Raw genomic sequence first — 21,749 nt, forward strand, 5'->3', positions numbered from 1 at the left:
ATATTTCTGTACTTCACAGATACCCTTAGAGGTCTACAAAATGAATTTGAATGAAAAGTTTTAAGAAATTCTGTACAAATATTACTACTGAAGTCAATGAAAAGAATCAATACTTTCTTTTCTTGTTCATCTAGTTAGCAATCATTTACTGAGACTATAACCACATGCAACAAAATCTGAAGGTTCTACTGAAGGTTTTGCTGTTTTTTGAAGTCATACTATAAACATCTTATTTTATCATTAGGTACTGATTTCCTCAAAGACTAATTTCCTTAAAAGATCAGAATATCATGTATATACCTCTTGAAACATGGACCAGGACTGTCCTTAAAATTTGATTCATAATAAAAGAGAAATGTAGCTTATATTCCAATTTCTTTTTAAAAGAAATCCAATTTATTTAAATGTAACAATCATCAGATAAATACTCCTTTGGACAAACAAAATTTCAATGCTTTCATCAAAAATGTGAATAAATTTAAAATTTCCTTTTGGGTTTCTTTTTTGGTAATTTAGGAGTATGCTGTTTAATTTCCACATATTTGTAACTTTTCCAATTTTCTTTGTTATTGACTTCTAATTTCATTCTATTTGGTCAGAGAACACAATTTGTATTACAGATCTTCCTTGACTTATGGTGGAGTTATGTCCTGATAAACCCATCATAAGTTGAAAATACTGTAAGTCAAAAATACATTTAATATATCTAACATACTGAACATCATAGCTTAACCTAGCCTCCCTTAAACATGCTCAGAACACTTGCCTACTCTTGGACAAAATTATTTAACATGAAGCCTATTTTATAATAAAGTGTTGAATATCTCATGTAATTTCTTGAATACTGTACTGGAGGTGAAAAACAGAATGGTTGTGTGGGTACAGAACCATATGATGTTTACCCTTGTGATTGCATTGCTGACTGGGATCTGTGGCTGATTGGGAGACGCAGCTCACTGCTGTTGCCCAGCATCACAAGACAGTATTATATTATATATATTCCTAGCTCAGGAAAAGATAAAAATTCAGAATTCAAAGTATGGTTTCTACTGAATGCATATTGCTTTTGCACCATCGGAAATTTGAAAAATCATAAGTAGTGCCATCTAAGTTGAGGACTGCCTGCATTTCTATCTTTGAAAAATTATTAAGGTCAGTCTTATGGCCTAGAATACATCTCTTCCTGATGTATTGAAACTTCTATCATTAGAAAATGTTCCTCTTTATCTCTAGTAACATTTTTTGCTTTTAATTTTATTTCTTCTGATATTAGTATACCACTCCAGCTTTCTTGTGGTTGCTGTTTGCATGATATATATTTTTTCATCCATTTCATTTTAATCTATTTGTATCTTTGAATTAAAAGTGTTTCACCTATAGACTACATACAGTTGGATAATTTTTTTAACATCTTTATTGTAGTATAATTGCTTTACAGTGGTGTGTTAGTTTCTGCTTTATAACAAACTGAATCAGTTACACATATACATATATCCCCATATCTCCTCCCTCTTGTGTCTCCCTCCCACCCTCCCTATCCCACCCCTCTAGGTGGACACAAGGCACTGAGCTGATCTCCCTTTGCTATGCAACTGCTTCCCAGTAGCTATCTATTTTATTTTACTTTATTATTTTTTAAATTTTATTTATTAATTATTTTTGCTTTGTTGCTGCACGCGGGCTTTCTCTAGTTGCAGCAAGTAAGGGCTACTCTTCACTGCAGTGCGTGGGCTTCTCATTGTGGTGGCTTCTCTTGTTGAGGAGCACGGGCTCTAGGCACATGGGCTTCAGTAGTTGTGGCTCGCGGGCTCTAGAGCACAGGCTCAGTAGTTGTGGCATTCAGGCTTAGTTGCTCTGCGGCATGTGGGATCTTCCCAGATGAGGGCTCGATCCGGTGTCCCTTGCATTGGCAGGCGGATTCTTAACCACTGCACCACCAGGGAAGTCCCTAGCTATCTATCTTACATATGGTAGTGTATATATGTCCATGCCACTCTCTCACTTCATCCCAGATTACCTTTCCCCCTCCCCATGTCCTCAAGTCCATTCTCTACGTCTGCGTCTTTATTCCTGTCCTGCCCCTAAGTTCTTCAGAACCATTTTTTTTTAGATTCATATATATGTGTTAGCATATGGTATTTGTTTTTCTCTTTCCAACTTACTTCACTCTGTATGTCAGTCTCTAGGATAATGTTTTTAATCCAGTATGACAAAGTGCCTCTTTATTGAATTTTTTAAACACCTTTATTGGAGTATAATTGCTTTACAATGTTGTGTTAGTTTCTGCTTTATAACAAAGTGAATCAGTTATACATATACATATGTTCCCATATCTCTTCCTTCTTGCATCTCCCTCCCTCCCACCCTCCCTATCCCACCCCTCTAGGTGGTCACAAAGCACCGAGCTGATCTCCCTGTGCTATGTGGCTGCTTCCCACTAGCTATCTATTTTACGTCTGGTAGTGTATAATCCATTCATATTTAATGGCATTATTGATATATTTGGATTTATGTATCATTTTACTTTTTCCCAACTTTATTGAGATATAATTGACATATAACATTGGGTAACTTTAAGATGTACAAGGTGATGATTTGATATAAATTGTGAAATGATTATCATATAAGGTTAGTTAACACATCCTTCACTATTTTTGTTGTTGTTATGATAAGAACATTTCAGATTGACTCTGTTAGCAACTTTCAAGTATACAAAACAGTATTGTTAACTATAATCACCATGTTGTACATTAATGTTGAGAGTTTAGCTAAACTACTCCACAACATTGCTTCCTTGGTATCCATTTTGCATGGCCAAGTGGCCTGAAGGACCCTTGAATTGACACTAGCTCCTCCTGGGAACACCTGACCTAGAAACAACCTGCAGAGTCACAAGCAAATATAAGTTCCTGATATGACTGTGATAAACAGTCCCCACCATCTTTCAGAGCCTTCCCCTCGCGCACCCCTTAGATAAAACCCTTGCAAAACTTACCAAACACCTGCTCTTCTTGGTTTGAATTGGTCAATCTGGCTTTAGCCTGGGAATGCCAAAGTGCTCCACCTTCAGACTCTGTTAAAGGCATGGATCTTATGTCCTGCTGCTCTCTCTCAGACTGCACTCTGCTTTGACCTCCCACATTGCCCCTTGAGGCATGCTGTGTACCTCTTCTAGGACCTGGAGTAATAAACTTCACTATTTTTGTTTTTATTTATTTACTTACTTATTTTTGGCCAAGCCTCATGGCTTGCGGGGATCTTAGTTCCTGACCTGGGATCGAACCCGTGCCCCCTGCAGTGGAAGGGTGCAGTCTTAACAACTCTACTGCCAGAGAACTTCCAAAAACTTCTCTGTTTTAATTCCTTTCGGTCTTTTGTTGAACTGAGGCTCACCATCCGACATCCTGGGGCTCTGCTTAAAAATAACTTAACACAAAAATTAGATTCCCAGAACTTCTTTATCTTATAACTAAAAGTTTGTACCATTTGACCAATATCTCCTTATTTCCCCTGCTCCTGGCAAACACCATTCCACTCTATGTTTTTATGTTTGGCTTTTTTAGATTCACATATAAATGAGATCATACAGTATTTGTCTTTCTCTGCCTGACTTCTTTCACTTAGCCAAATGCCCTCAAATTTCACCCATGTTGTTGCAAATGGCAGGATTTATTTTCTTATGGATGAATAATGTTATATTGCATATATATACCAGATTTTCTTCATTCCTGTTTTTTTTTGTTGTTGTTGTTTGTTTGTTTTTAGTTCCCTGACCAGGGATCAAACCTGGGCCACCTGCAGTGGAAGCACAGAGTCCTAACCACTGGACCACCAGAGAATTCCCTATCCATTCATCTGTTGATTGCCACTTAGGATGTTTCCATGTCTTGGCTATTGAGGCTAATGCTACGAACATGAAAGTGCAGGTATTTGTACAAGACAGTGATTTCATTTCCTTCAGATATATACCTAGAAGTGGGATTGCTGTATCATATGGTAGTTTTATTTTTAATTTTTTGAGGAAACATACTGTTTTCAATGCTGGCTGCACTGATTTACTTTCCCACCAACAGTTGTATCATTTTACTTTTTGTTCCTTTTTGTTCCTCTACTCCTTCTTTACTGCTTTCTTTTCCATTAAAGTGAATATTTTCTGATGCTGCATTTAAATTTCTTTAATAACATTTTCACTATATTTTTGGGAGTTATTTCCATTGTGTTTGTTCTGGAGCTTACTATGTACATCATAACTCATCAGAATCATCTTAAAATTAATACTAACTTAATTCTGCTTAGATATAGAAATGTTACTTCTATATGACTCTACTCCATTTTCCCCCATTTTGTGGTGTTAAACATATTACATTTATAAATTTTCAATCCAAACAATATATTGTTATAATCATTACTTTATATAATTTAATATATTTTAAAGAAGCTAAGAGAAGAAAGAAGAGCTAGTATATATTTATAGCTTTTCTTATATTAGCCTGATTATTTGTCATTTCTTGCACTCTGCATTTATTCCTACAGGTTTGACGTACCACGTGGTATCATGTTCTTAACCCAATACAGCTTTCTTCTCACTCACCTTCTTTTTGCTGTTATTGGCAAATATATTACATTTCTATATGTGATATGCCAAACAATAGATTATCTACACATTATTTTATTTTATATAATTAAAAAATAATTTAAGAATGTAGGAGAAATATGTATTTTTACTGTCTTTTATAATTATATATTAATCTTTACAATTGAACTTTGTTTTCCATGTGGATTTGAATAATTTGAGTTTTTGTCTGGATTCAGTTGCTTTCAGCCTGAATAACTTCCCTTTACAGTTCTTGTAATAAGGGTCTGCTAGCAACAAATTCTCACACTTTTTTTTTTTTTTTTGCGGCACGCGGGCCTCTCACTGTTGTGGCCTCTCCCGTTGCAGAGCACAGACGCGCAGGCTCAGCGTCCATGGCTCACAGGCCTAGCCACTCCACGGCATGTGGGATCTTCCTGGACCGGGGCATGAACCCGTGTCCCCTGCATTGGCAGACGGACTCTCAACCACTGTGCCACCAGGGAAGCCTGCAATGTTATTATTGATATAGTTGGATTTATGTCCGCCATTTTAATTTTTGTTCTATATATCTCATGTCTTTTTGTCCTATGCTTCCTTTTTTACCCTTTCTTTTGAGTTAAGTAAATATTCCTTAGTGGAACTTTAACATTTTTTTGTTTCATTTTTTTAACTTTTTAAATTATTTTTTCACTCTTTTTAAAGTTATTTTCTTAGTGGCTCATCTAGGGTTGATTGTATACCTCTTAACAGAATGTAGTTTGCTTTTATACTAAATCAGTTCTTTTGAGATATACAGATGTTACTCCTATATAGTTCTATTCCCTCTTCCTTCTTTTTTCTCCTATTTTTGTTATGCATATCACACCTATACAATGTATTAAAATATGTTAACATATTATAATGTATGTGATATGTTTTTAATTCAAGAATACATTATTTTAATAATTACATTATATAATTTTGTTATTTTAAGAAACTGAGACAGGAAAAGAGAGCAACTATTTATTTACAGAGTTTGGTATATTAATCTTTCTTTTAAAACTGTTTTTTTGGCTTTTGGCCACTCTGAGTGGCTTGCAGGATCTTAGTTCCCTTGTGGGACTGAACCCGGGCCCATGGCAGTGAAAGCATGGAGTCCTAGCCACTGTATGGCCAGGGAAGTCCCTTAATCTTCTTATTTACTACTTCTGTCCCTCCATCTCAGGATTTCCTATTTTCTTTCTTTTCTGGCCATCCTGGGGAGAACTGTTAAATTTTCAACTTTGATCTTCCTTTAAAATGTGATTTTTAAAGAGTCAGAATGAAATAAATGATTTAGTGGGTTTAGTTATATATCTTCCAAAAGATATGTCCATGCCTTAACCCCTAGTACCTGTACCTGTGAACATGACCTTATTTGAAAATAGAGTCATTGTAGATGTAACTAAGTTAAGGTTCTCAAGATGAGATCATTCTGGATTTGGGATGGGGCCAAAATCCAATGACTGTTGTCCTTGTAAGAAAAAGGAGAGGGAGATTTAACACAGGGACACACACGGATGAAGGCCATGTTAAGCTGGAGGTAGAGATTTGAGTTAGGCTACCATAATTTCCAGGAATGCCAGGAGCCATCAAAAGCTGGGAGAAGGGTTCTCCACCAGAGATTTTGAAGGAATTCTGGCCTGGCGACAGTTTGATTTCAGACTTCTGGCCTCCAGAACTGTGACAGAAAAATTTCCCTTATTTTAAGCCACCCAGTTTGTGGTAATTTGTTATGGCAGTCCTAGGAAACTAATACCTATCAGGTAAACATTCCTGATTTTTTTCTATGTAAATCAATATTTGCTTTAGCTTATAAAAATTTCCTTCCCCTCCCAATTAAGCCTTTGGCCACAGGGTTAAGACTGGTGATTTTAATTGCAACAAAATAATTCAAAGCATTCGGCTTATCCTAAAGAACAAATGAACACTTTTATGTTAACACACACATTTTAATAACTTTCCTTTTATCAACCTAGTCCTTATAGTCAAGAAAACAGTAGGGAATTTGTGCCAGTTTATTGATTTGTTGCTCATCATCTCCAAACTCTCCATTATTGACTGCTCTATGAAAATGGATCTGGGCTATCTAAATATTTTTCCTTTGGTCAGCAAGAACTGAAGCTTTGTCAGTAGAGCAAACTGGAAATACAGTATAAGAAGAAAAGGTTTTGTGTCCCACTTCTGGAGTGCTTATGGAGTAGGATGCTCCTGCAGCTTGTGCAGCTTTCTCTAGTGCCTAGCTCCTGTGGTGCATGCTTTTGGTAGCACCCAGCAGCCTCCCCTGGCACCTTGCCTCTAGTGGTTTTGTAGTAACGTGCCTCTGGTGAGACATTTCCCTGTGAACATTATTTCCCAGGTACCCTAGAGGGTTGATTCCAGAAGGTAGGCTTCTAGAAAGTCCCAGAATTTGGAGTTCCTCAGCATCTTTCCTGCCATTGAATGAGCCTTGGTTGGCTGTGTCCTCTCCAACAAGGTCTGGATCTTAGCCCTGGGTGGGCAATAGGGATTGAGAGTACTCTCAGCTCTAGGGTTAGTGGCTATTACTATCTGCTATTATATTATATACTATGTCTTCTATTCCTATATTCTTTAGAGTTCTCTTTACACCTTACTAGGTAATTCTTCATTACTCCAATATCCTGTTATTGTTAATAATTCTGTACCTTAAACTTTCTCTATTCAAGTTACTGTGTGCCTTTTCTCTCCTGATTGCACCCGACTGAAATTGAAGCGATCACTGAAATAACAATGCCATATACAGTTTGAAATATGACACAAACATATTCACATGACTTTTACAGCAATTACTGTGAAGTGGGCATGGCAAGTACTATTACATTTTATAGATGAGGAATAAGGTTCACAGAATTTCAGTGAGTTGTCCAAAGTCATATAGACATTTTTATAACTTGTAAAATGTGGATAACAATAGAAACTACCTCCTAGGGTCATTATAAAGATTAAATGAGGTAAAATATGTAAAGTGCTTAGTACATTGTAATAGCTTAATGGTAACTGTTGTATATATTATACTTGATCTGTAAAATATATTTAGTCTGGTGTTTTGCTAAGCTACTTGCAATGAGTTATCTAGGGCTTATAGGTCTTTTCAATATCTAATATTTTTCAGTTAATGGCATTTGTCTTATCAAGTACTACAGCATAATGACCAAAGATAGACCTATTATATCACATCTTGTGTGGTTCTTTCTTTCTGAGGGGAAAATAATGACCAGAGTGAGAACTAACCAACCTAGGCTAAGTTTATGCCAGCATAATGCAATTCTAGGCACACTGTGGTCAATGGCTGAACTCTGAGTGAGGAAATCAAATTCCTAAGAATCCAGCCCTAACCTTAAAAGGTGAACCTTCAAATCTGAATATTTCAATGTAAACAGTACATGCAGTTTAAACAGCATTTCTGGTTTCATCAGGTTCAGCTTCTATTAATTACTTTTTGGTCAGGGCTTGAGGTGGGAATATATTACGTGAGGGAAAGTAGGGAAGTAGACTGCTCACTATGTGTGTGTCAATTACTACTCTACAAATCCTTTGATCACTTAAGATTTCAGTAACCAACTACTGAAAGTCGGTACTGTACTAAGAGTTAGGGGTTATATATTAAATAACGAAAGTTGCCCCAAACCTGTAGAAAACTACCTTGCATACAGATATGCAATAATACATAAAAATCCATGGTTAACGTAAAATATTTTGACAGTATTTGAAGACACAATTGAAAATTATCCTATAGGAATGGGACAGATATGGCATGTGTTACACATTGAGAAGGGGAAAAAATAAAATGCTTCATGTCTGACAGCAAATTCTTCCTGAAAATTTATCAGAATCAGGGGACGTTTTGAGAGTTGCTCTTTCTCTATAACAATATGAGCCCTGCCCTCCGGACTGCTAAGTTAAGAGCATTTTCATCTGGTACAAAAATCATTTTAAAGAGAAACAAGTGACAACGAAGTAGGGACTCCTTTTCTTTCTCAGTCACGAGATCCTTTAGCGGCTAGCCTCCTTTCGGTGGAAGAGAGACAAAAAAATCAAAGCCTCCTCGGTGCCGGGGGGGAATCGAAGAAAGCAGCTGAATCAAGTCGGCTCCTCACATGTTCCTCATGACCACGCCAGAGGGAAAGGTCCTCAATAGGAAAGGGCCCGACTGCCCTCACAGGAAGGGTAACCACTCTGGAACTCGCTGAAGGGAACGTCACCACTGAGTTCTACGGTAGCTGCCAGAGAGTCTGCCATCAGTTAGCACCTCCCCTTCCTTCCGGGAGCGGTAGCTAGGTAACTGTCGGCTGTATTGGAGAGCTGAGGACTGGAGGATGCGTTAGTGCCTCTGGCGGTGAACAACGAGCGCTGCAGGCCCCTCTCACAGTTTTTACCCTCCCCTCTCCCCACCCCCTTTGCCCCCGCCCACCCCTCCGCCACTTCGGCTCCTCCCTCCTCTTCTCTCTCTCCCTCTCCTTCCTCCTCCGCCTCCTCAGCTCTTGGGCTAGAATATCTATGGGTCGAAACGTGATGCGATGAATCCGAGAGAGACCGAAACTGGGACGAGGAGTGCGGCGGAAGCGGCGGGACTCCTGGGCATGGGGGCTTCACCACAATAGAGGCAGCATCCCCACCCGCCCCCGCCAGCCCCTCTGGAGCAAATCCCCCAAACCCCCTCGGGAAAAGGATGGCGGCGGCACCTACCCAGATCGAAGCCGGTGGGTAGCTGTGTCCTGGGGCTAAGAGGATGGGAGCTTAGCGCGACGGCTGTCAGTTTCTTTTGAAAAAGCTTCTATTTTTTCTTCTTTGCCTCCCTCTCAACCTCTTTCCCCCCCTCTTCCTTAGAGCTGTATTACCTGATCGCTAGATTCTTGCAGTCCGGACCCTGCAACAAATCCGCTCAGGTGAGAAGGGGAAGGAGATCTGGGAGTCTTGGGGAATGGTCCCAGTGGGGAAATCGAGGCAGCGGGGTATGCGGTTCCGCTGTGGGTGAGGAAAAGGCCGGCCTTGAGTAGCGCTGCCGTCAGCGGCTGGGTTCAGTTTGGGGAGGGAGGAATGGGTTGGTGGCCCGAGCTGCCCTCATATCCGTGTTTCCCTTTTGCTCAGGTGCTAGTGCAGGAGCTCGAGGAGCATCAGGTACGCAGCCCCTTCGGGAAGAGGTGGGGACGGTTGGGGTGAGACTGGAGGAAGGGCAAGTAAGGGGCGGAGGGCTAGGACCGGGAGGAAGGCTTGGAACTGGGCACTCATAGCTGTTGTCACAGTGGTGAACCGGCTTCTTCCCTCAAAAGGGGCGGATATCGCTGGGGTCTTAACTCGCCCCCTCTTTATGCCTGTGGGAGGTGTTTTTTCAGGATTTCCTCCTCCTCGGCCTCCTTTCCCCCACACTCGTCTAGCTCTGAGACAACAGCTATCAGGCCAACAGCAATAAAGACGCCAAAGGGTCGAGGACCCGGACCCAAACTGGGTCGGGTTGATGCGGAGCAGAGGCTTGGCCTTTATCGTTGCCCCTTCCCCCCTTTCTTTTCGCCGGCCCCCAGCTTATTCCACGCCGCTTAGACTGGGAGGGGAGAGAGCACCGAAGAAGCTTCGAGGATCTGGTGAGTAAAGTTTTCATTTCAACTTAACCCAACTCTTTCTCCACTCCCTCCCCACCTTGTTCCCCCAACCCGCCCCCGACCCTTCAACCTACGCGGCTCTGGAGCTCAGTGCTGAGCCGAAGAACTGTCCCTTCCCCCCTCCCGGCGAGTCGGAGAAAGGGTACCTTGCCCTCCCCTTGGCCTCGTTTGTTTCCACCCGAAAACTTTGAAGAATGTGAACTGGTTATCAGAGATGCCGTATTGTAGATTATGAATATGTTACAAACATCGGGAAAGGCCCATTGTAGGGGTAAAAGGGAGAGAAACCAGGGGGTTATCTTGGGGCACGTACCAAGGACTGACGCTGGCCAATGACAGCGTTGGTAACAGCCTGGAGTTCCGGATTAGTGGAAGAAAACTGCTTTCTGGTTGGTCCTGGCTTGAAATACGGGAACTGAGGCCAGGCTGTTTTTTTTTTTTTTTTTTGGTCTGGGGGCGGCGGGCCGCACGGCAGAGGGGGTTCAGGAGGGGAGTTGACGGACCAGGGACTAGGGAAAAACGACACAATTAAAAATAATAGCATCAAGCTAATTTCAAAATTTGCCGGGGGTTAGATAATCGACTACGGAATAAAAGCATAATCGTTGTATATCTCAGATTGTAGAAAATAGCTCATCAAATCATTATTAAATCGCATTTATGCAGTTAACAATTTCACTAAATATGAACTGTGGATTATGAGCTTTTTGAGAATTGACGAAACACGATTTTGGATTTACAAGGAAACAACAATGGTCATATTTTAAAATAGAATATACTTTAGTAAAGGACCAAAAGCATTGGATTGACTGTTGTTTGTTCAGCAAATATAATTCATAGTGTAAATGCACATTCTGTTCGGCATTGACACACACAAAAAGGTGATCCTTTTTATTTTTGGGAGGATGTTCCCTTGTGTTAGCCACTGGCACAGTCAATTGGAAGGAAATGAAAGGAGAAAGGGGTGATGTTACTAAAATCTAAGTTCAGCTATCTTTCCTTCCAGTAAGATCCAAACAGAGGAAAATCAGACAAAGTTAAAGAAAGTTGGAGGGGTATGGTAGACTCTAAATATAAATAAAATGATTTAAAATTTGCTTTCAACAGGACAATATTTAAATTACTTTGGTGTTCATTTGATAATTTTCTTTGTATTAAATTACAAGAATGAGGCCATGCTAATTATCACCAAATCTACTGACTAATTTTTTTTAGTTTTGCAAAGCACAGAAAATGATATAATAATTGTGATAAGGATAAACTCCACCATCTGTAATATTAATGGTAAAAAATTCTCCGATGGATAAAAAATATTTTTGAAAAACTGCATGTATTACCAATTTAATTTGTAGTCAGACTTTTTGTTGGACTGAAGTTCTTTCAAAAAAAGGGCAAAAACAACAGTGCTTACCAATATGTTTTAATACTTTATGACTAATGTGGTTTTGAAGATAGATTTTATACTGAGGTGTATTGACAATATTTTTGTTTATATTTATTTGTTTCTAAGTAGACCATTTTAAGCAAGTAACATTTTTTAAAAGGAAAAAGCTTTTTAAAAATTAACTTGACAGTTCCAGAAAGTAAATGAGCACCAAAATGATTAAAAATAGTCTCCTAACCACACACACACACACACACTCACACACACACACACACACACACACACACACACACACACACACAGAGAGAGAAAAACAAAAAAAACAAAGCCCAGTTTACTAGACTTCCTTTCCTTATATTGTAAAGGCATATTTTCATGTAATTGTAATCAATGTCCACTTTATGCTTTATATTTTCTTATGTAACACTTTTACGTATACTTATCTATATTTGAATAGTCATTGTTATTTTAATGGCAAGGAAAGATTCGGTTATTTTTAAGTTGCTGTGATTAGAACTCAATTGCTAGTTGAACATTTGGGTTACTTCCAGTTTTTCACTAATATCTGCATAGTTAAGTAGTCTTTCTGCTTTTTTCCTTTTTTTTTCTTTTCTTTTCTTTTTCAGTTGTTTTTCTGGGCTATATTTCTGAAGTGGAGTTATCAGGTCAAGGGACTCATCCATTTTATAGCTTTTGTTATATATTATAAAATTGCTGTCCAGAAGATTGTCCTAATTTATAATGTAACCATCTAGATACTTAGAATGAATTTTTAAAATATTTAAAAATCTTTTGGTGGTTTTAATAGGTGAAAATAGTCCTCAATTGACTTAATTGGTTCTTTTCCCCATTATTAGTGAGGCTTAAACTTCAACAAATTATATTTTAATTGTCATTAATCCATTTGTATATCCCTACATATACTTGATTTTCACCTTTATCTTTTTAATTTATTGTTTTTATAATTCCTTATACATTTTAAATTTTTATATACACAGAATTTCTTCTATTGTTTGACTGTTATCTATGGTTTAGTGTTATCTTTTTTGTTTTTAATTTACTTTTTGTATTGTACACATAGGTTTTTATTTTTCCACACCAGGGTCCAATTTTTGTAGGGATATTACATTTTGATAATATGGTCTTATTTTTAGTCATAGGTCTGTTCTCTACCTATAGATTTCTTTGTAAGGGAAGATGAGGCAGGGCTGAGAATTGAACAGAAGGAAAAGAAGTGGCTGAGAACTGAGTGTGCAGTGTTTGATTGCTAGATTCATCAGTCGTACTGTTGATAAAAATTATTTCAAATCTGACTTGAGATTTTGAGTGGCTTCATTGTAGGAGAGATGTAGGTTCATTTTGTTTTGTTTTGTTGTGTTGGCCACACCAAGGGGCATGCAGGGTCTTAGTTCCCCACCAGGGATTGAACCTGTGCCCCTGCAGTGGAAGCACAGAGTCCTAACCACTGGACCACCAGGGAAGTCCCGGGGTAGTATTTTTTAAAGTGCTGTTAGAACAATGGATTTATACAGTGTGATCTTTGATTTAGCTACATGTTTTGGATTTAAATTTAGGGCAAAGTATTAATTAGTATAATTTTATAGCAGCACTTCAAGCTGAAGATGTACTGGGATATAAAAAGGAAAGAAGACAAATGCATAATGAAGAGGTGAAGGACTATAAACAAGGATATCAAAATACTGAATTGAAGTTGCATAGTCATGTATACTACATACTTGAAACAAAAATCCTGCCTTTCTGTCCATATGTATATTTTCATTTGAATTGTCTATACTGCTTAACTTGATTTATCCAGAAGAATATTAAGATAATAAGTTAGAGTTCTTCAACACTTCATTACTACTGTTACTATTGCATAGCCTAGAAATCCCTATTTTTTCTTTCTTAAATCTGATTTAGTGTTTTACTTATAATTTGGAACACATGGGAATGTGCTTTTTAAAGCTGCTTGCAGTCAAGTATTGACATGTCAAGATCTGAAGTGCCTTTAAAAAAATGAGTCTGAACATGAAATGTTTGTCAGTTTATGTTGAACTGTAACCTTTTTGATTATGACATTCAAAAAAATTCTAAATTAATTTTCAGAATTTTGTAATGATACAGGGAGAGAATTGAAGTCAGTGTGATTGTTTTTGAAGTTTGATCTGAGTATTTTTCTTTATTTCTGCTTGACTGTTATTTACAGCATAATAGAATTAGATTTGCTTCTTACATCTTAAGGTAGATAATATAAGTAAATACAGATGTCCTTTCATTTGTGGTGACCCTGTTGAATTGTTGACTATTTTATTGCTTCCTCCTTGGAGCTTTATTGGGGATGACAAACAGAGCAGTGAGGGGCGTGTGTGTGTGTGTGTGTGTGTGTGTGTGTGTAAACAAATGAACAGTTTTTGTAAATATACAAATTTTATATATTGGAATGGTGAGTTGGAAACATTTTTTAAAGGCATGCTTTAAGATTTTTGAATCACTGTATGGGTACTCCTATCATAAGACTGAACCAAAGACATAATTATCTTTAGGTGTGGTATATATTTTTACATTTATTCAGCATTTTTCATCTGTAGAATTGAAAGTACCAGTTAGTGCTTACATTTGGAGTGACATAGATTTTATTACCTTCATTTTATATTCAAAAGACTTGAAGTAGTTTTCTGCTATTTAAAAAACTTTTATCAAGATCGTATGTTCACTGCTGTCTTTAGAAATAGTACATCTATGGTGATATATGTCGTTATAAGAATTTACATCTGCATTTAACATATTTGAGTTTAAAAATGTTTTCACATTATCTCATTTGATCCTCACCAACTGCTTTAAAACACTGTATTTGAATTCCAGACATACCTGCATTTTTTTCTTACCTTACCCAGCTCTTGTTCTCTAGTTACTAGTAATAGCTTAAATTGTCTAGTAGAACTGTAGAATGATTTTGAGTGCTGGTAGCATGGTATTGCATCTCTAAGTGTGGAAGCAATTTAAGCATGTGTGATTTATTAACTGTTATGTGGACACACAGCCATAGTTAGGAGGAACGGAATGCATCATGGGAAACCAAAAAGCATGTGCTGCTTGACTCCCGTGTGAATATAATGCTAACTGATAGGTATTATGGCAGGCAGCAGTCAATGTCTGTAAACTGGTATTCCTCACTACTGATTGGCTTGAGCCACGTGTACACTCTTGCTTTCTATAACATGTTTGTTTTACCTATTCATCTGGATTGATCACTGGCTTTTTTTTTCCACACTTGGGCTCTAGAAACATACTTTCAATGATTAAAATCCTTTTGGAGATATAGCATCAGTCCTAGGAAAACTGGTATCTCAGTACAAATAAGATGGTATTAAGGAAACGAAGAGAGCTGCCGTTAAAGAGTAAGAATTTGGATTGGGTGAATGTTTCTTATAAAATTTTGTCCAGAAAGCACCTTTATGACATTTGAATATTAGTTTAGTTTGTGTGTTTCTGTTGAAGTTCTACTGATGTTGGTTATTGACTGATTAATAATTTTTTTTGTAGGGAGCAAAATAGTAATTTAAAGTCAACTTAGTGTTTGTGTCATATTTTAGAGATGCCTTTGTTTGACATTTCTCAAATAGGATTTTGTGGGTAGTAGAAAAGGCCATAAGATTTAGTCCAGGAGATAGTCATTACTCGTTGAACCACCCCGGGCAAGTTACTTAACCTCTCAGAGATTCAGTTTCCTCATTTATAAAATAAAAATCCCTACCTGTTTTGCAAGGTTGTTGTGTGGACCAAATGAGTTAAATATGAAAGAATGCAAATGAGTGCAAATGAGTTGGTTACTACATTTTACTACATTTTAAATATAGGACAGAAAGTTTGAATGGTTAGCATTAAAATCTGAAGAACTATGACCCCAGAATTTATGTTTTCTTTGGTAATTGGCTAATTATCACCACCCAATTTTCCTAATATTTTTTATAAGGTAAGGGACATATAAAATAATACCATTAAAGAAGCATTTAGGGCTTCCCTGGTGGCACAGTGGTTGAGAGTCCGCCTGACGATGCAGGGGACCCAGGTTCGTGCCCCGGTCCGGGAAGATCCCACATGCCGTGGAGCGGCTAGGCCCGTCAGCCATGGCCACTGAGCCTGTGTGTCCGGAGCCTGTGCTCCGCAGCGGGAGAGGCCACAACAGTGAGAGGCCCGCGTACCACAAAAAAAAAAAGAAAGAAAGAAAGAAAAAAAAAGCACTTAAAAATGTCAGAATTGAGAGCCCAAAATGAGTGTCTTTGAAGTGCATCTGTGTTAAGCAAGGAATGATCACTAGGTGAAAAGGTATTTAGTGTTATTTGCATTTTTATGTATTACAGAAAAGTAATTCAATATGATACTGGTATAGTATTAACTCATTTTTAAGAAGTGGGAGGTATGTTTTTCCCATGTCTTGTTGCAGGGATCCTCAACCCTTCTGACTGATCTCTTCTTATCCTAATCTTATTTTCTATACATTATTGACAATTTATTTCTTGTATTTTAAATTACCTTGTTGAAGATGTTTTCTTATGCCTTTTAGTATCTACCATGGTGCTTTATAATTAGCTGGTTCTTAGTTATTACTTGTTCAATTTTCTTAACTTTTTTAGAAGTGTTTTCTTTTTTTCTTTTTTTTTATAAGTCATGGATGTTTGTAGCTTTTTTAAATTAATTAATTAATTAATTAATTAATTTTTTGGCTGTGTTGGGTCTTTGTTTCTGTGCGAGGGCTTTCTATAGTTGCGGCAAGCGGGGGCCACTCTTCCTCACCATACGCGGGTCTCTCACTATCGTGGCCTCTCTTGTTGCGGAGCCCACGCTCCAGACGTGCAGGCTCAGTAGTTGTGGCTCCCGGGCCTACTTGCTCCGCGGCATGTGGGATCTTGCCAGACCAGGTCTGGAACCCATGTCCCCTGCATTGGCAGGCAGATTCTCAACCACTGCGCTACCAGGAAAGCCCTTAGAAGTGTTTTCATGATATATATATTTAGGCTTACTAATCTGCTAGCTAGTATGGAGTTCTTTTTATTGGACCTTTCTCTACTGAGAAACTTCTAGACTGTGGGTGGGTCCCTTGTTCTTGTCTTGATATCATCTGACCTCAGGGTTATAGTACTTTTAGTGCTTTCTTGAGGCAGTATTAACCAGAGAATACTTGAGCCCTAGGTGGATTGCTCTGCCTGTCTCATTCCTGAGGAAATCTTAAAACTAATAAAAATAAAAATAAATGCTATGAACAATGATTAATTTTTTCAAAAGAAAATGATAGGAAGTCTTAACACTTTGTGGCCCACCCTGTTAACCAGTGGTATTACTACAATGGAAAGGCCTGTTTTCTTTCCTTTGCTTCCCAGTTTTTCGTTTTTCCTCCTTCAAATTCAGCAAACATTAAAACTCAAGTTTTAAATTATAAAGATAATATTGGATTATTGCAGACATTTATATTTTACTGAACAGTATCAAGCAGAATATAAACTATTAGTTTTTTATGTTTTCTTTCATCTTTTTTGTACAAGTATGGGCATTTTTTTCTTTCAAAATCAGATACTCTGGATAGAGTTTTTTATTTTTATTTTTTTAACTTAATGTTGTGTAGGAGCATCTTAAACATTGAGGAGATGTATGTACTAGTCACTGTGCAAAGTGTGTTTACTGGATGGGGGTTCCTTTCTCTTTGCCTGGAATGCCTTCCCTTCCTTTTGTCTGCCTTGTTAACTTTCACTTAGAATTCAGGTGTGAAATTGGACTAGAACCCCTACCCCCAGGCTAAATTAGGTACTGTACTTTGCTTCATTAGCTCTCTGTACTAAACCTCTGGGCGCTTGTAGATTTGATTTGTTTCTAGCTACTAGTTTGTTTCCCCCACTGGGATTATGGATTTTTTTAGGGCAGCAGTTTAATCTTTCCATTATATCCCTATACTTCAAATGTCTGAATGAATGAATGCATGAGTGAATGATTTTGTTTTTGTTTTACAAATAATATGAGGTGGTTATCATTACTCCCTGTTTTGCAGTTGAGGAACCTCAGGATCAGAGAGACTGAATAACTTTGCAGGTCATATAAGTAGGATCCTGGGGATGCTGGAAAAATTCAAATCTAAGTCTTTTCTACAGTATCATACTGCCAGAAGGAGTAACAGCTAGTAAATTTTAGAGCCTGAGTAATCCAGGCTCTTAGACTTCAAAGTACTGTGCTTATCTCTACTATACTTATATTGACATATTTAAAGCCTTGCTGTATTTTTCAAAATCTGTTTTGTTTCCTGTCCCTAAATATCAAAAAGTCATGTGACTAACTTTATGGATGTTCATTTTCTATCCCCCCAAAAAACACCCATTTCAAATCTCAGACAAAATGTTGCATTTTACTTCTTCAGCATATGGTCTCAGTTTCATTCTTCATTTTACCTGTGTAGTGATTTTAGTTATAAAACAAAACACACAATTCTATTTTCTTTGTTTTTTAGTTACTCGTCTGATCTTATTATTTCGAAAAGCCAAAGTAAGAATGCTATCATGGCCATCTGAAAATTAGTATTTCAAATGTAGCTCTTGGTGCAGGTCTGGCCCCCTGAGATTAGGTACCTTTTGTATGTTATTCAGTGCCCAGCTGGATTCCTTTTAACTAATTATGAGTAGTAGGATCATCTCAGTGAGCTCTCTGGTCTTCTCAGTTGTCATAATGATTCTCAAGTGTGGTGATTTCAGTTGTTAGATTTGCTCTTTAGGTCAGCCAGTGTTCCTATCAAGAAGGTTTATAATCTAGGCTTCATTTAATTTCTTTCAGTTTATCAAATTTATAGTTTTAATTTTTTCAGTCTTTGTGTTACTTTCATGATTTTTCAGCTGCCTTAGTGGGACAGTAATAGAAATAACAGTGGGCACAGAGACCCAGATTCTGGTCCATTCATTGTGACCATTGGACTGCACTCCTCTGGATCTGTTTTTCCTACTGTAAGATGTGGAATTAAGTTGATTGTATATAAGGATCCTTCCAGTTCAAAGGTTCTATAATTTAACTCCTTGGAGCTATTTTACAGAATAATACAAAAGTTTGTATTATGCTCTTGAACTTTGTTTTTAGAGAGTGCCTTTCTTCTTCAGATCTCAAAGTGCTTGTTGTGTTACTTCTTGGCCATTATATTCCAGAAAGAAATTTGGCTAAATAACTGAAATTAGAATATTTTGAGTTTTAATCAAAAAGAGTGGCTTTTAATAAGCCACAAATTTCATAGAATATTTTAATACATACTTTCAATATTACATTTTATGATATATTACATTATATTCACATGTAATTCTAATACAGAATTTTTTTTAAAACTTAGAAATGTAATTACTGATGGTGGATAAGAGTTCTTATGCCTAAAAAGATCACCTTTAAGAAATTCCAACTTTGGGGACTTCCCTGGTGGTCCAGTGGCTAAGACTCTGAGCTCCCAATGCAAGGGGCCCGGTTTGATCCCCGGTCAGGGAAGTAGATCCCACATGCCCCAACTAAGAGTTCGAATGCCACAACTAAAGATCCCACATGCCACAACTAAGACCAGGCACAGCCAAATAAATAAATAAATACCTATTTTTAAAAAAAAATTTTTAAAAAGGAATTCCAGCTTTAGGCAAAGCAAATGGATTGAAGTAAATGTTTAATACCACTTATAAGTCCTGAAGTTTGATTTAGAAGAAACTATCATTGCAAGAACTGTGCTGATATAGTCTGGAAGCCTGTAAATATTGTTTAAAGGAAAAGAGCACATTCAAACTCAAAAGTATTGTTATTGCCATTGTGTTGATAGAATCTCTGTTTCTCTAGTGCTGTTTTACAATCAAATTTTTATTGATTTTAGAGGAATGGATTTTTGAATGGGACTGCCTAAAAATTGAGCAATTTTCTATTGCATAGGGTGAAAAGCAAACTTGTAAACTTTAATAGTTTATAATACAAATTTTCAAGGGGGAGAATGTGAGAGTAGATGAGCCTTGTTTTAGTTGCTTAATTAATGATTCTGTGTTTTTAAATGATTACTGAGGAATAGATAAAACATTTATATAACTAGCTGAAAATCAAGCATCATTGTTTTTATAAAATGAAGTAGCCAGGGGGCCTAAGATTTCAGTTTAAGATATAATTCTGACAGGTTTCTTTAAGAGGGTAATACTAAAAATTCATATCAGAGAACTCCCATTTTCTGGATTATATGTTACTGTATATATATTGCAAGTTGGTGGGTAGATTTGTGTAACAAGTGAATAACTCTTGAGATGGTAATGAAATGAGGAAAAGAAAATTGATAAAAAAGAAAATGCCACTAAAGACAACAACTACCATTGTGTGTAAAGCCTTATAACATTTACTTGGTGAAAAGGTAATGACTGATATCAGAAGCCCAGTTTATACAAGACAGTGTTGGGGGAAAAAAGGCACAAACTATTATAGATGTTAATATGCAGTATGTTAAGGCTTTTTTCTTTGAGATATATGTTTTTAGGAGTACTAACTATATTTGCATGTAGGCCTATTTAGGAATGCCCTATTGTGGAGAGAATGAATTACAAACTAGGATTTTAGGACATCAGTGTCTCTAGGTAACAAAAAAAAAGTTTTTAGATTGAATCATCACATACTTTGACTTTAATATTACCTGTATATTTTAGTTCTATGTAGTTAATTGCTTGGAAAACAAAACTAGACATGTATGAAATAACTGAAAGAATTTGCTTGATCCTTTGTCCCAATCCAGAAGCTAAACCTTGTAGATGCAAATAAGCAGGTTAAGTTGCCATTCTTCTTCTTCTTTTTTTTTATCTTAGTTCCCTGACCAGAGGTCGAACCCGTGCCCCCTGCAGTGGAAGCATGGAGTCTTAATCACTGTGCCAGGGAAGTCCCATAAGTTGCCATTCTTCCTGACCATCATGACAGTTGCCAGGCCCCAGTGATTTTGGTAGATTAAAATTTGTTTCTTCAGGGACTTACAAAAGATAATTGGCAGGAAATACTTTTAAAAAATCACAATAGAATCATTTATTCCCAGATTCCTAAATACATGTTGGATTGTAGTTCTTTGACCTGTGTTTCCTAAGAAAACAAAAAAGGCACCCTGATAGGAGAAAGATTTTTCCTCTGTGAGTTCATATGATATTACTTATAGGTAGACTTTGGTTTTTATTCATTCATTGATTCAGTGAACCAGTATTTATCAAGAACACACATAATCTCTTCTGGCGATCATTAGGGATGATTTACAAAATTATTCCTTTGAGTTATATTGTTTTTGACTTGGAAGTAATATATTGATATGTGTCCTATGTGATGGTAGGTATATATATGTATATATATATATATATTTCTCTCTCTGTAGCACTTATAAAAATTGGCATTGTAACTGTAAGTAGATTTTAGGGCCTTTTGTCAAGATGAGAATGTAGATGTTCTATTTTATCTAAGGATTTTTAATGTTCTAGTTTACTCTTTACTGTTTTAATAATTAGGTATTTATGAAACACATCAGTAACTTTAACATTAGCTTAGATAAAAAATGAAAACCAGTTTCGTTGTTTTATTGTCTCATCCCTATCTACATTTGTTAATCATCTTCAGAAATTTACTTGTGTTTTAAAGACGAGTTAATGTTAAAATAAATAAATAAAGCACTTGGAGGAAAAAAATGAGTTAATGTTGCAATGAATTTTGAGTACATTGCTTGTTTAGAACATGGTATTTAAAATAATCATTAATTTGATACTCTTGAAAACCAATTAACTTTTTTCGGAGAAAGAGTTCTGCTTTAATTAAGCAAATGTGTCCTGTTAATCCTAAAGGGACTTAAGTGAGAGTTTGGTGCAAGTATTACCTTTTGTTTGCATTCTTATCATTTATATAGAATCTAGATTCTCTGATTCTTGATCACTGCTGATCAAGTACTAGTAGAGTTTACCCATCATCTTTGTACTTTGATTTTTAGGCATGATCCTTTTTGCTGTTTTGTAATGCTTATTGCATTAGATTAACAGCTAAGCAAATGATTTAATCAAGGCACGAAAAAGTAAGTTAAACTGCCATGTCATTTATGTGTTATCACTTGTTTAAATGATGCTTAATTATTGTAGCTGTTTCTTAAATTTGGTTG

General features: G+C 36.9%; 1 protein-coding gene across 5 annotated transcripts in view; it reads left to right on the forward strand.

Annotated features, from left to right (window-relative positions):
* The first annotated feature begins 9,059 nt into the window (after positions 1–9,059).
* The window catches only part of BRWD3 (bromodomain and WD repeat domain containing 3), a 123,328-nt gene continuing 110,638 nt past the window's right edge, over positions 9,060–21,749 (forward strand). For 4 of the 5 annotated variants that reach the window (XM_022580822.2, XM_022580824.2, XM_022580825.2 and 1 more), the window contains exons 1-4: positions 9,060–9,315; positions 9,443–9,501; positions 9,704–9,733; positions 10,135–10,194. In XM_022580822.2, coding sequence (XP_022436530.1) covers positions 9,285–9,315; positions 9,443–9,501; positions 9,704–9,733; positions 10,135–10,194 — 180 coding nt within the window. In that variant the 5' untranslated portion in view covers positions 9,060–9,284. The remainder of the gene's footprint in view (positions 9,316–9,442; positions 9,502–9,703; positions 9,734–10,134; positions 10,195–21,749) is intronic. The other variant, XM_089904326.1, reaches the window with a different exon arrangement.

Source organism: Delphinapterus leucas, chromosome X, assembly GCF_059928025.1.
Source record: "Delphinapterus leucas isolate spDelLeu-1000000601 "Yukka" chromosome X, BTC_Dleu_Yukka2, whole genome shotgun sequence".
NCBI lineage: Eukaryota > Metazoa > Chordata > Mammalia > Artiodactyla > Monodontidae > Delphinapterus > Delphinapterus leucas.